The sequence below is a fragment of the Pygocentrus nattereri genome, chromosome 8 (genome assembly GCF_015220715.1).
Source record: "Pygocentrus nattereri isolate fPygNat1 chromosome 8, fPygNat1.pri, whole genome shotgun sequence".
NCBI classification, from domain to species: Eukaryota; Metazoa; Chordata; class Actinopteri; order Characiformes; family Serrasalmidae; genus Pygocentrus; species Pygocentrus nattereri.
In genome coordinates this window covers 10,788,451-10,802,529 of record NC_051218.1, presented here as the reverse complement: position 1 = coordinate 10,802,529, position 14,079 = coordinate 10,788,451, and the positions used below count along the sequence as shown (strand labels likewise).

Below are 14,079 nucleotides of genomic sequence, written 5' to 3'. Positions count from 1 at the left end.
AGAGCCTGAGGCTCTCCCTCAGAGAGAGAGAGAGGGAGGGAGGGGTAATGGAGGGTTGAGGGGGGTTGAAAAGTGCCCTCTATGCCCCAGGCAAGGGGAGAGGGGAGAAATGTGCTGCAGCGAGAGAGAGGGGGAGGGAGCATATCATTGATGATGTAGAGAAACCCTCTTATCTCCACATCAACTTTTCAGAAGGGGGACTTTAAGGCTGAACAATATTCAGTGTTCAAAATAATTTTGTCCCAGTAGAAGACGTTACTGTTCAAATCTGAAAAATAGAAATGTTCTTAAAAAACTACAGGTTCTGTAAAAATCTGCATTTTTATAATTTGGCCACATGGTGGCATTGATGGTTTTCTGCAGCACCTGCCATGTCAAAAGGGCTGAGCTTAAAGGGCAATTCCACTGACTCTGGCTGAATTTTTGTCTGATTAAATCATTAGGATAAGTTTCTCCAGAATGGAATTTAGACTTGTTCATAGTGGTGGTGATAGGAACCAGACGTCCAAAGAGTTTAATGCATCTGAAAACTCCATTACAGTGGTTATGAATCCACTGCCTGATTCTGAGATTTTAGGTTTTAGCCTAAAACACATTTTAAAATACATTCATGGAGGAGAGGTACATGCAGGGTGTTATTAGCAAAATAGTCCCCAAAGAAACATTATTTGTTCCGGTTTACCACTAATTTACCATCATCAACATTACACAACTCAGAAGGCACGTGTAGATTCACTGGAGAGCTAATAAAATGCTAAATTTGTGCTGTAGACATCAGGACCCCTGGTTCTTATTGCCACCACACTTAATAAATCTGAGTCTGTAAATTTCTCACATCAAATCTCTCTGGATGACTTACGTTTACATTTCAACAACAGTAACAGTAACAGAAAAACATTTTAAGGAAACTTGTGTGAAAACTATCCATTTCCTTTGTAATGTTTGTTCAATCCTATATTGGTTGCATCTGAGTCTGACTCGTATGGCTTCTTTCCCACCAAACCCCTTTAAATCCTCTGGCAGCCACAATTTATACCCCTCTTACTGTTTTCATAAAACGTAATAAGTAACAAATCTGATTTTTAAAGATTCACATAAAAGAATACAACCATATAAAGGAGCTTTATAGATCTGTGGAAAATAAATGTCAAACCTGTTCAAGGTTGTCAGAAGTATACTGGAACATCATTGATCATTGTCTTAATGGCAAAAATGATATGTTAAAAAGAAAATCGTTAAATTGCCTAAACCTATTTCAGAATATTCTGAGCATCAAAAACTGTTAAAGGAGGGTAGAGGTGATGGATTTTATAATGGATTATTCAATGCATGTGAAATGTCAACTTCCACTGCATATTAAAAAAACAATTAAAACAGATACAACAGAAGCAATCTTGAACTACACAGCATGAAAAGTGTATTTATTTGGTCGAAAGTTTGCTGTACTCAAAATTACTGAAATAATCTCATCTTAATCATTAAGAGTAAAAAGGCAATGGCACAGAGATAATACACTAACATTAACATTAAGACAACGCAATCACTTCATGAGGTACAGACCCATTCTTCACATTGTTAAGTGTTTTCCCTGATCCAACTAAAAATTCCCAACAAAGTAAAAATCTGGGTAAAACCGCTCTGGTGGCAGTACACTGTAAGGCTGAAGGCATGCTACATCATGTTCGAGAGGCTCAATAGAACACAATTATACATTCACATCATAGAATGATTAACAGTTGTTCTATTTTTATGCATTTACATGATACATACCAAATAACTGTTTAGTACCAGCCCATTGACCATGTGTGTTCAAGCCAGTTGTAGCACAACTTGTGTAAAGTGACAGGTGTACAACAATTCTGTATAGAAATATACAGACTGCTAAACATATACATTATTGTGCAAAAGTAATTTCTAGTCAAAACTACCATTATGTACTTTAAACACCTTACGGTAGTTATTCATTTTTCAGGAAATATTTCTGATAAAATTAGGAATTCATAATGTGACTACAAGATACAAAGAAAGTGGAATTCCTAACAACCATGTATGACCTGGTAGACCACCAACACCGTCCCCATCAGATAAAAAGCATGTTTAGCTTTCATCTTTGAGAGAGAGAAAAAAGTCAAGCTCAGGTTTTCATGTCCAAGCTTTTACTGTGAGAAGACAACTCAGCGCTATGAATCTGAAAAGATGTGTAGCTCTCAAAAGCCCTCACTGAGAAAAAGAAGCAGATAAAAAATAAACAATTGGCAGTCATGAAAAATCCCATCACTGAATGAGAACTAAACTCTGGAGGTTTTAAAAAATACCCCTGCAGATTTCTCTGAAAAACTGAAAGAAAGTCTACTGAAAAGGGTGACAGCTGTAATAAAGATAAGAAAACACACTTAATACTGAAAAACGTGAAAAAAATTGTGTTTGGTTTTTGAGGGCTTTGTGTAATTTCCAGGAGATTCTTCACACTGAAACAATGAATAACTTCCATGTAATGCTTATTTTGACTGGAAATGAAAGACATTATGTGGGGTGTCTTGGCTTTTGCACAGTACTGTGAAACAACATGTTTGTTAAGTAACTGATTTATTACTGTCCCAAAATTGGTAGACACTAGTCTTTGATGAAATTTGTTCTGGCAATACTGTAATGAGTGTGCAAAAAACAGCCTGCCATTGTATAACAGAATTTTGAACAAAATATTTAAAAAATCATTTTTAAAATACAGTTTCATAATAATGAGTAAAGAGAACCTTGACTGAAACAAGACACCAACAGTATTTACATTCACAAACTCCTCAGTACAGCATCCTCAGTACAAATCTGCAAATGGCTTGGAATAGTTGAACATTAGATAATCCATGAAGTATAAGTCATAGGTTCTCTGCCTCTCTGTTAAGTTCAGCTGAGAAAAATATTCCTGTGTGATTCGTGCAGAAGTCCTCGCTGCATTTGGGTTCCTGTCTTTAAAACTGGGGAAGGTTAGGTTAGCGGGGGCTCCTATACGCCTCAGGAGCAAATTGGCCTCTTCTTCTATTGTCTCGAACTTGCCTATGAAGTCGTAGTCTATTAGGCAAGGACTGCACAGCTGCACCACCGGCTCCCAGTGGATGTCCATGCCCACTGGGCGGTGAACATCCAGCAGGTACTGGACGAACTCCTTGAAGGTCACGCCCTCTCCTGTGCGTAAGGCCAACTTTGACGCATTACTGCGATATTTCGAGATGATGGGCTTCCCGAAGACTGGATGGTAGTACGAGTTTGGGCTCTCAAACTTGTCCCGAAAAGCTGACACAAGCCTCTCGAAGGGTTCCCTCAGGAAGAGCACTTTGGTGTAGGTCTTTAGGCGATGGGCAATGCCCTGGCGGTCAAAGGAGTCTAGTCGCTTCAGGTGATTCCCATAGTGGACCTGCTCATGTTGGATCTCCCCTGTGGAGACCGCCTGGCCCTGCAGAACCATCAGCACACGCTTCCAGTTGGAACAACCTGCCTTAGGAACCTCACAGTACAGGAGTTTGTGCGTGTCCTCCACATAGATGCGGGACACGTGCTGGTGGGTCACGACCTTGGCAATGCTGCTGCTTCTGTATTTGGCACATACTTCTCTCATCAGCCTCCGACGGGACTGCTGGACCTTGATCAGTTTTTTGATGCTATTCTTGGCTTGACCAGCAGGGGCGATGATGAGCTGCTGATTTAATAAAGAAGAGCTCTTCAGAAGGAGTTTGCGGTGGTTCTTGGTGATCTGTGCTTGGAGTTTCGCTGGGAGGACAGAAGCCTGTATGTCTATATCTGGACAGTGAGGACACAGCTCCTGAGAGGATTCAAGAAATAATGAAGTATAATCATTGATGTATATAGTAAATCATATGATGATATATAGTAAAAATGAGTCAGGTAATAGTAGTAATGATAGATAAAAGTATTTTTATTAGTTTTTCTTTAGTTAATCTTTATTAGTGTTATGTTACTGCTTAGAACATGTATTCTGCAAAGAATAATAGCTGACATAAATAAAAGACACACCCTATCAAAAGGAAAAACACTATACAGATATACACAATAAAAAGCATTTCATAAAACAACTAAGAGTCACACAAAAACCCCAATTTCCTTTTTTATTTTTCTACATCATTTGAACACAGCAGCTGCCCTTTACACTATGTGAAAATATTATACAACAAAATGAAGCAGAAATGCTCCAAAAGCACTTGGAATAAAGTCTCTTTACATTAATTTACAGTAAAGGTTGTAGAAGAAAGTGTTTGCTTGTGAAGGTACCATTTTGGAGATGTATGGTATTTATTTCTGTTAGGACAGCAGCAAAATGACTTTTAGTCATAAGGATTCTGAGTAAAGGCACGATAGTCTTAAATGGTGACACAGAATCACAGTAGCTGGTCCTGTTACTCCAAAGACAACCACACAGTGGCGCTGTTGTGCAACCTTCAGGTCTGCTGTAGCATTTAAGAGTGACCGAACACTTTACACCAGGGTTCTATAGGTCCTGGACCTCTAGCACAGTTTAGTGATAATTTAGTGATAGTCCACATTCAACATATCTGTTAAGTGCCAGGTTTAGTGGATGTGCTGGACACCAGCCCTCCAGGACAGAACTGAAGAACTCTCTGCCTTACACTGATATAATGAGATCTGTGGTCTTCTAATATAACAGAGAATGGGAGCTTACCTTATTCATCGACTGCCCATGAGGGAATATGAGCTTTGCATCTATGCAAGAAAAAAAGAACAAATGTTATAATTTGGCTTTTTTTCCACATGGTAACTAGCACCCCAGTATATTCCAGCAATTTCTAACCTGTAATTGCTTGCATAAAACATTTATAAGTGAATTTTGACCTTAAGTTTTCTTAACTTGGGCAAGCTGCATAAAGTCTTTTCAGGCAAATGTTTAAGTGGAAAGTATAAAATAGTATAAAATAAAAATAACATAAAAGTAAATAACTGTAAATGAAGTGTTAGACCCCAGATTTAAGTTTCAGCACTTCAGTTTCTGACAGTTGCAACACTGAACCCTAAATTTACAGCTTTAAAAATGATTTTCCCAAATATTTAACCCCAGGTAAATACTTATGTTTTATGCAAGTGGACACTGATCTCTCTTTGCTACATCTGTAGCTTGTTGTCACTGTAAAAAAAATATCTATCCCCAAAAATAGTAAGTTTACAGGAGAAAGCAAAGGCATTAATTTTCAATGCAAGTTCATATACATTTATCATTTATTACAATTATACAAGTCATTTTGGATCATTTCTATTGGCCTGTTTATGACAATTTCATACAATCTCCAGGACAGCTGCTGTGCTCAAACAATGCCTAAAAATTACTTTTTATTTTGACAGCAACGACATTGCAGATTACCACAGACAATAATTCCAGTATTTCCCTGTATTTAGAAGAGAACAGAAACTCTACTTATAGTAAAATCCAAAGGGCAGCTGCTTCAGTGCTTATGGGGCAGTCGTGGACTGGAACCAGCCTTGTGAAGGTTGCCGGTTCAATCCCCTTGGCTGACAGTCCATGACTGAAGTGCCCTTGAGCAAGGCACCTAACCCCCAATAGCTCCCCGGGCGCCATGGATAGGTCTGCCCACTGCTCTGGGCAAATGTGCTCACTGTCCCCTAGTGTGTGTGTTCACTAGCATGCATGTATGTGGGGGCTTCACTGCACAGATGATTTAAATGCAGAGGTCTAATTTCACAGTGTGCAAACAGAGTGACAAATGGTTGTAAATTCAATTCAGATGCAGCAGATACAGACTGAGCTGAAAAACACTGGAGTATTTCTTTAAAGCCGTGCTTAAAGAATACCAGTGGTGAGATAATGTAAAGTGCTAATCCTACTCCTTTGTTCTCCATCAGCTCATAGATACAGTGAAGGGAAAGGGCATGAAGATGAACTGAGGCAGGGCGAGGCAGAGGGAGACTGCCTCCCACAGCCCTTACTAATGTTTATATGCCTCTGCTTACTACAGCTTCCAGATGGCGAGCCAGCAGCATCAGCAACATCACCTCAACACCAAGGTTATTGTATGCAAAAACAAAGGTGTATGTGCAACCATGAAAAATCACTTCTTCAGTTTATTTGCATTCACCACAGAAGGGAAAACTCCACAAAGCAAAAGCAAGTCCTAAAAGAATGAGGTAACTTCTGTTTAAAGGCGATTAGGGCACTTAAAAAAACACATTCAGTCTTGAATTTTCTTCTTCTTCATTTGCTGACATTCGCTTTTCAGTTTTGCAAGTGTGTCTAAAAATGTAATAACTCCTCAGTGCTGCGTGTGCTGAGCACTGACAGTTGAGCCTCGCTTCTAGCTGTTCTTCAATAGTGGACAAACCTTACCACCTCTCACGGACTGCGCTGGAGGAACCGAGATTAGAGCAGGACCAGAGCCCCCGCAGTAACATCTCAGTGCCCTGACACTGACCTATAGAGGCCCAGAGAGGGCTATCGATTAGCTGCCAAAGCTGTGGACACTGCTCAGTGATAGATTCATTACAGAGCTGAAGCTGACATACTGTAGAGTGGACAGGACTGGCAGAGGTGAGCTGCTAATTTATAAAGTAGGACATGAGTTTAATACGAACGTTCTCCTCTTTCTCATCTGCTTTTTCTCCACGCCTCTGTCGTTCAAACGCTTCTCAAATGGCTCCTGTGTCGTCGTGCTAATAACCAGTTTAGCAAGGTTATGCTGAAATATGGTAGAAAGTTCATTAGTATATGTGTATGCGTGTATTATTTGGCCTGTCACCATCTATTCTGGTAGAAGACGAATAATCTACTGATTATTTTGGGTGAGTAATTGAATTAAAAAAAAATTGGCTTAACTGTAGAGTAATATACAGGGTGGGCCATTTATATGGATACACCCAAATAAAATGGGACTGGTTGGTGATATTAACTTCCTGTTTGTGGCACATTAGTTTATGGGAGGGGGAAAACTTTTCAAGATGGGTGGTGACCATGGTGGCCATTTTGAAGTCGGCCATTTTGGATCCAACTTTAGTTTTTTCAATGGGAAGAGGGTCATGTGACGCATCAACCTTATTGAGAACTTCACAAGAAAAACAACACAGAAGTGTGTTCTCTGTAGAGGATATATTCACTTATTTTCACTTACAACATCAACATTGCATGGAATTTTACCAGGGACACCCAAACTTTTGCATACAACTGTTTTGCACACGACTGCTAATTTACACTTCTAGAGGAATTTCAGGGTTATGTTGGTGCCGTACATTCACTTCTCACACATTTAACACTACTCACATCAGTTCTACTTAAACATGGACATCTGAAGCATTTGAAGATCGTAAATCCTGCGGTAATATGCAGAGGAATTTGTGAACAGTGGACAAGAATGAAATGCAATGCACACATGACATTACTTTTCCAACCTCTGATACAATGTTTTCACATTGCTTGACTTCTTTTTTGTCTTTCAAATGTATTGGCCTCATTGAAATGCAACCAAACAGTGAAGTGCAATGCACACATGAGACTGCATTTAAACCGTGGAAAATATGCCACAATGAAAAGTAAAGATCTATTACATTGATTTAACGCTGTTTTACTGTACTGCACAGTGGAAAGCAGTAGCCGTGCCTTTACTACATTTCGAGGTGGACTGCATTCAATTCTGACACACATTCAGCATTTAATTTTTAAAATGCAAATCCACATACACTGTTCTTCAGTAAAGAGATCAAGCAATGTAAAAGCAATGCCACAGAGGTTATATTTTTCATTCATTGGTGGTATGCTCCATGTCACTACTGTAAATAATGTATGCAGTGCATTTCACATTTTTTCACCTGGAATGAATGCTTCTCAATTTAGCACAAATGTTTATATGGTATAAGGTAAAGCCTAACTTTTAATATTACTGGAGCTTGTTTGCCTATTAGCCAAGATGTCCAGCTTGGACGTAACCTTTTACTTAATGTACATGAAATTAGTAACTGAATTCAAATTGAATTATTTGAAATTTGTGACTAGAAACATAAATTAATGCTGGTGTAGGTTTCCTCTTTTTCAGTAATGCACACAAATGCAACTCAAGTGCTACTACTCCCCCTTGTGAAGAACCTTCAGCCTGCTAAACAGGGCTTTATAATGATCTGCAGATACACTGTTTAACATTCAAATCGAGGACTCATGACTAAAGTGATTTGTTGAGCATGTGACTTTTAATATAGTTTATTAAAATTGTATGTTCAATTTAACCGAGTAATCATGGCAGCCCTAGGAATTATACAATACCTGTCAATGAAGACTTTTTCCATATTTTGAAACATTAGTGAAGACACCAGAACTATGAAGTAAAATGTATGTAATTATCCACTGACCAAAAATAAATAAATAATTACTAAACCGTTCAAAATTATCTTCCATTTTAGATGGTTTAGAGTAGCCTCCCTTTGCCTTGATGCAGCTTTACACACTCCTGGCATCCTCTCAAGCAGCTTCACGAGGAGCCACCTGGGATACTTTTCCAACAGTCTTGAGGAAGCTCTACATATGCTGAGGCTTTACTGGCTGCTAAGAACTGTTTTTAAACAAGCCTTTAAAAAAGCAAACCTGGGCTTTCAGTTATAATGTTTATATTTGTCTTAAGAAGCAAAGCATTTCAATTATTTAGGGGTAAGTGTTAAGAGAAATCGTGTAAGATTTTTGTGCGTGCAGTCAGGTGTGTGCAAACTTTTGACGGGTACGGTACATTTGAACATAAATATAAATGCAGTTTCCCAAAGTACTTTCCTTTATTGAGGATACTAGATAGACTATGGTTACTCATAAAAGAGAGTTTTTGAATTTCAAAGGGAATCTACAACATATTCATGATTTTTCCTCTCATTTATTCATAGATGCACAACCCTGCTGGTGTGCTCAGATTTCAGCATAATAACCGTCACAGCGCATTATCTAATTTAATCTAAAGGCCCAACCCTGGGCCCCACCTATAGCTCAGCTTTGGGCTGTGGTAAGCACAAACAGAAAAGCAGGGAGTTTATTCTGCTGTTGATGCTTTTATAACAGAGTAACCATGCAGTCTGTTATCTAACAACAGGTTTCTTCCACTGAAGCTTAAGCCTCAGACCATTAGCGTTAATAGTTAAGCGATTACGTTTGAAAGATTGATACTTAGCTGGAGAAGCTGCGGAGAGAAAAAAAGTCACGCGGAGTGACAGTCCCTGGACATTTCACACAGGAGTGCACTGACCTGACAACAGCACTGATAAATGTTCCTCAGCTCTAAATTGGCATGCATGGGCAGTGCGTCGTGTGGGAGAAAGGGCAGAAAATGTAAGAAGCAAAGAAGAGTAAAGATAATGTGTGTTAACACCTTAAACCCCAAGGACTTCTATGTGGGCCACACTTCAGATCCTCTCTCTCTCATAACTGCATAACTTATGTACTGAGTTGTTTAGGTGCATCTACCTTGTATGTACATTCATGGCCATTTTATCAAAAACACCCACCACATATGTGTACTTTGTAGGTTTACAGTTACTGACTGTAGCCTCTCTGTTGCTACACAATTTATCAGCCCCCTCTGTCAATGGAGAGAGGCCATCGTATGAACACGCACTGTATTATTTGGAGGGCGAATCATTCTTAACACTGCAGTGGCACAGACATGGTAGTGATATGTCAGTGAACATAGCGCTTGTATGCTTGTATGTACTCAATTGCATACACCAGTGCTGGCTGGTTCACCTTTTAGAAGTAAGGTTAGAGACTATACCTGCACAATATGTCAATATTTTTCTGCACAATATATCATAGTCATCCCCCTAGCCCTTCCTCAGTGGTCAGTTCCTGACCACAGGGCCACTATTACATGAATGTTTTTGTTTGTCTACTATACTCAACTCAGCAGTGACATAGAAAAACATACATGTAAGTATAATATGCTGCATACCCCCCCCCCACCTACCAACCCTTCCAAAAGCTGCCTTCATATTTAACAGAAAAGATACTAATTTCAATAGCTGAATGATAACAAATAAACTAAAAAAGGAGTCTGGAGACATTTACATGCAAAATTTTTGCCAGGGTATGACAATATAATATTAGAAAACCAGCCATTAGGGGTGTACTTTGTGTACTTCTGGTGCCGGTCCCAAGCCCGGATAAATGGTGAGGGTTGCGTCAGGAAGGGCATCCGGCGTATTTGCGGATCACAAATATGATTGCCATACCGGAACTGGTATGGTACCGATCAGGAAGTGCAGAGAATTAGTAAGGTGGAAGTGAGGGCAGCTTTAAAAAGGATGAAGAATGGAAAGGCAGTTGGTCCAGATGACATGCCTGTGGAGGTATGGAGATGATTAGGAGAGAAGGCAGTGGACTTTTTAACCTGGTTGTTTAACAAAATCCTGGAGAGTGAGAGGATGCCTGATGAGTGGAGAAGCAGTGTACTGGTCCCCATTTTTAAGAACAAGGGTGATGTGCAGAGCTGCAGTAACTACAGAGGTATAAAGTTGATGAGCCACACCATGAAGGTATGGGAAAGAGTTGTTGAAGCAAGGCTAAGGCGAGAGGTTCAGATCAGTGAGCAGCAGTTTGGTTTCATGTCCATAGATGCAATTTTTGCATTGAGAGTGTTGGTAGAGAAGTACAGAGAAGGTCAGAAAGGGCTACATTGTGTCTTTGTGGATATGATAGGGTGCCAAGAGAGGAACTGTGGTACTGTATGAGGAAGTCAGGTGTAGCTGAAATGTATGTTAGGGTGGTGCAGGACATGTATGAGGATAGTGAGACAGTGGTGAGGTGTGCAGTTGGAGTGACAAATGGTTTCAAGGTGAAGGTAGGGTTACATCAGGGATCAGCTTTGAGCCCCTTCTTGTTTGCAATGGTGATGGAAATGTTGACAGATGAGGTCAGGCAGGAGGCTCCATGGACCATGATGTTTGCAGATGACATTGTAATTTGTGGTGAGAGTAGAGAGCAGGTGGAAGAGAATCTGGAGAGGTGGAGGTTTGCACTGGAGAGGAGAGGAATGAAGGTCAGTAGAGACAAGACGGAATACATGTGTGTGAATGAGAGGGAGGCAGGTGGAAAGGTGAAGATGCAAGGAGTAGAGGTCGTAAAGGTGGATGACTTCAAATATCTTGGGTCAACCATCCAGAGCAATGGACAGTGTAGAGAAGAGGTGAAGAAGAGGGTGCAGGCAGGATGGAGTGGGTGGAGACGGGTGTCAGAGCTGATGTGTGACAGAAGGATAGCAGCAAGAGTGAAAGGGAAGGTTTACAAGACAGTAGTGCGTCCTGCTATGATGTATGTTTTGGAGACTGTGGCTCTGTCTAAAAGACAGGAGGCTGAGCTGGAGGTGGCGGAGATGAAGATGCTGAGATTTTCGTTGGGAGTGACAAGGATGGACAAGATTAGAAATGAGCAGATCAGAGGGACAGTGAAGGTGGAGCAGTTTGGAGATAAAGCCAGAGAGGCCAGGATGAGATGGTTTGGACATGTGTTGAGGAGGAATAGTGGATATATTGGTCAAAAAATGTTGGAGATGGAGCTGCCGGGTAGAAGGAGAAGAGGTAGACCTCAGAGAAGGTTTATGGATGTAGTGAAGGTGTACATGGAGATGGTTGGTGTAAAAGTAGAGGAAGCAGTGGATAGGGCAAGATGGAGGCAGATGATCTGCTGTGGCGACCCCTAAAGGGAGCAGCCGAAAGAAGAAGAAGAAGCAGATGACAATATAATATTAGTCACGTGATAGCTTTTTGTAATGGTAATAAAAGATTTGCTATTTTCACTTAAAAATTAAGTAACCTAGCTGCTTAAAAACTGAATTCACTGAAAGGTCTATATCATGGAAAATTGAATTTTCTAAACATTTCTTAAAGGAGCATTATACGATTCTGGAGAACAATCTTTGATATTTGAACTCAACAGCATGACAAACACACCCATCTTTTCAGTGCTCCTTCAGAGGCTCTGCCCCCAAATTCATGGATGTGCAGTGTCGAGGTTAACATGCTTTTTCAGATCTTTGTGGCCATAAAACCCTCAGCAAATGTTGTACAGACAAATACCATGATATAACATTAGAGTGAACAATGACATAGCAAATAATGGCACTAACGTTAGCTAGGTTGTGGTTGCTGCTGTGAACCAGTTGCTATCACAAATTTGCAAACAGGACAAACAATACTGACATACTGTGGAACAGCAAAAATGAGTTAATGTTGCCAACCTGTCCAGCACCCTCCTCACCCCTTTTCATGCATTTTAACTCCCAGTGAAGCTGAAGTCTTCTTTTTCAGCTGCTTAAAATTTTCTCAACAGAAGAAAACAATTGGGCACCTCAGTTTCTTGCATGAATTTCCCATTTGCGCCTTAAATTGTGCACGCATGTCGTGTAGGAGCTTGCTGCCTGGGGAGGGCAAAACGAAACCTGGGCAGGGCCAATGTTTTCGCAGGGCGGGACTAATATGCACACGTGACCAGACTGGCTATGTAACCAAAAACTAGAGAATCTTAGTTTACAACACACGGCAACATGACTTCATTCTCTGCTCGGAATACCATACACCACTATGTCTTTACATAGAAAATAGCTGTTTACTGCTACATTAATGTTCAATATGTTGTATATACAACTTTAAATAATTTTTGATGTAGTATGTGAACAAGTCTCAGTCCATATATGCAAACCAAGCTGCAAAACTGAAAAAAAAAAATGTTTGTGATGTCACAAAACTAACACAACTGCATATATCCACCTTCTCGTGCGATTTATTCAGACAACAATAAATTAAATTGAGCAAGTTTATAACTAATAGTGTCTTCAGTGTCTTACAGACCAAACGTGACTATTCAAACAGAGAAAATGCAACATTATTTTATGTGTCCGCAGTTTGAACAAATAACTGACTGACAAACCGTTGGGATGCCGACAATAAAGATGACAGTGCAGCTGTGTTCCAGGAAACAGAACTTTTTCACAAACGCTTAAAGGATCAGCCGCTCAAAAGCAGCTCAAACGTGTCTCAGACTGGACTACAGACATGCCTCTGTAGAAGCACTCAGTATTTTTACTGCTGAATGAAGTGGTGAATCATGCTACTTTCCCTTTTCAGAAAAGGACAATAACCCAGTGTAACCACTTGCTCGATCTGTGAGGAGTAAATGAGATCTTATTTGCACTTCCAGACATTCTGCCTGTTTTACTTTGTGCTTTATAGTGTGGAGCTACATCTCCAAAACCAGCAAAATCAAACTGATTTCCAAGCTGTGAGTAAAAGAGTGTGTAAAGTTTGTCAACCTTGGGGGAAAATATTAAGTACATTACAAATGTAGGAAGTGAAACAATCTGGTGTTTCACAAGCTGTTAACTTCAATATTAAGTTCATCAAAATGCACATTTACGGAAGCCCTGATAACTTTTTTTATGTTAAAACACTGGATCATTTTTTAGTGCTGAGTACTGAGAATGGTCCACCACCCAAATATTCTCTGGTCAGTGGTGGTCATATGGTGGTCCCTTTCCATTGTTGACTTGGGGGCTCATAAATAGTGCCGCAGCAAATGGGCTACAGTCTGTAATAGCAAACCTACAAAGTTCTATGCACCTATATGGTAAGTGTTTCTGATAAACTGGCCAGTTAATGGAGGCACAAGATATGTGTAACTCAGTCTTTCAAGTCAGTGTACAGTACATTCATTTCACAGTAGTTACTGAATAACTCATAGTATAATAATCATAGTATAGTAGGTCTTAGGATTGTTAACTGAATAGTGATCCTAGGATTTGAAGGGTTAAGCCGCTAAAATCTTCAGCACAGTTCTGCTCCCTGCAGGCTCTGGCACTCTTCTCAGGTGTATTAGATCAGAGTGGTGTCACAGACCGGCAGACTGAACTACACGAGGTAGCACTTCAGCACAGTGGGTGCTGGCAAAGACAGAACACTGCACACTGCTCCGACTGAACTCTTTCCTCACAGCTTAAAGAATAAGTAAGAATACCTGCAGGAGAACCATGGACTGATGAGCACTTTTAAGCTGACAGGTATGGTGTGTGTGTGTGTGTGTGTGTGTGTGTG

At 40.1% G+C, this 14,079-nt stretch overlaps 1 protein-coding gene across 1 annotated transcript in view; it reads right to left on the bottom strand.

Annotated features, from left to right (window-relative positions):
- Positions 1-1,394: 1,394 nt before the first annotated feature.
- si:ch211-269c21.2 (carbohydrate sulfotransferase 8) overlaps positions 1,395-14,079 on the bottom strand; it is a 63,844-nt gene continuing 51,159 nt past the window's right edge. The window contains exons 3-4 of the mRNA XM_017689705.2: positions 4,691-4,731; positions 1,395-3,814 (exon numbers count right to left, since the gene is read on the bottom strand). Of these exons, the coding sequence (XP_017545194.1) occupies positions 2,813-3,814; positions 4,691-4,731 (1,043 nt within the window). The 3' untranslated portion in view covers positions 1,395-2,812. The remainder of the gene's footprint in view (positions 3,815-4,690; positions 4,732-14,079) is intronic.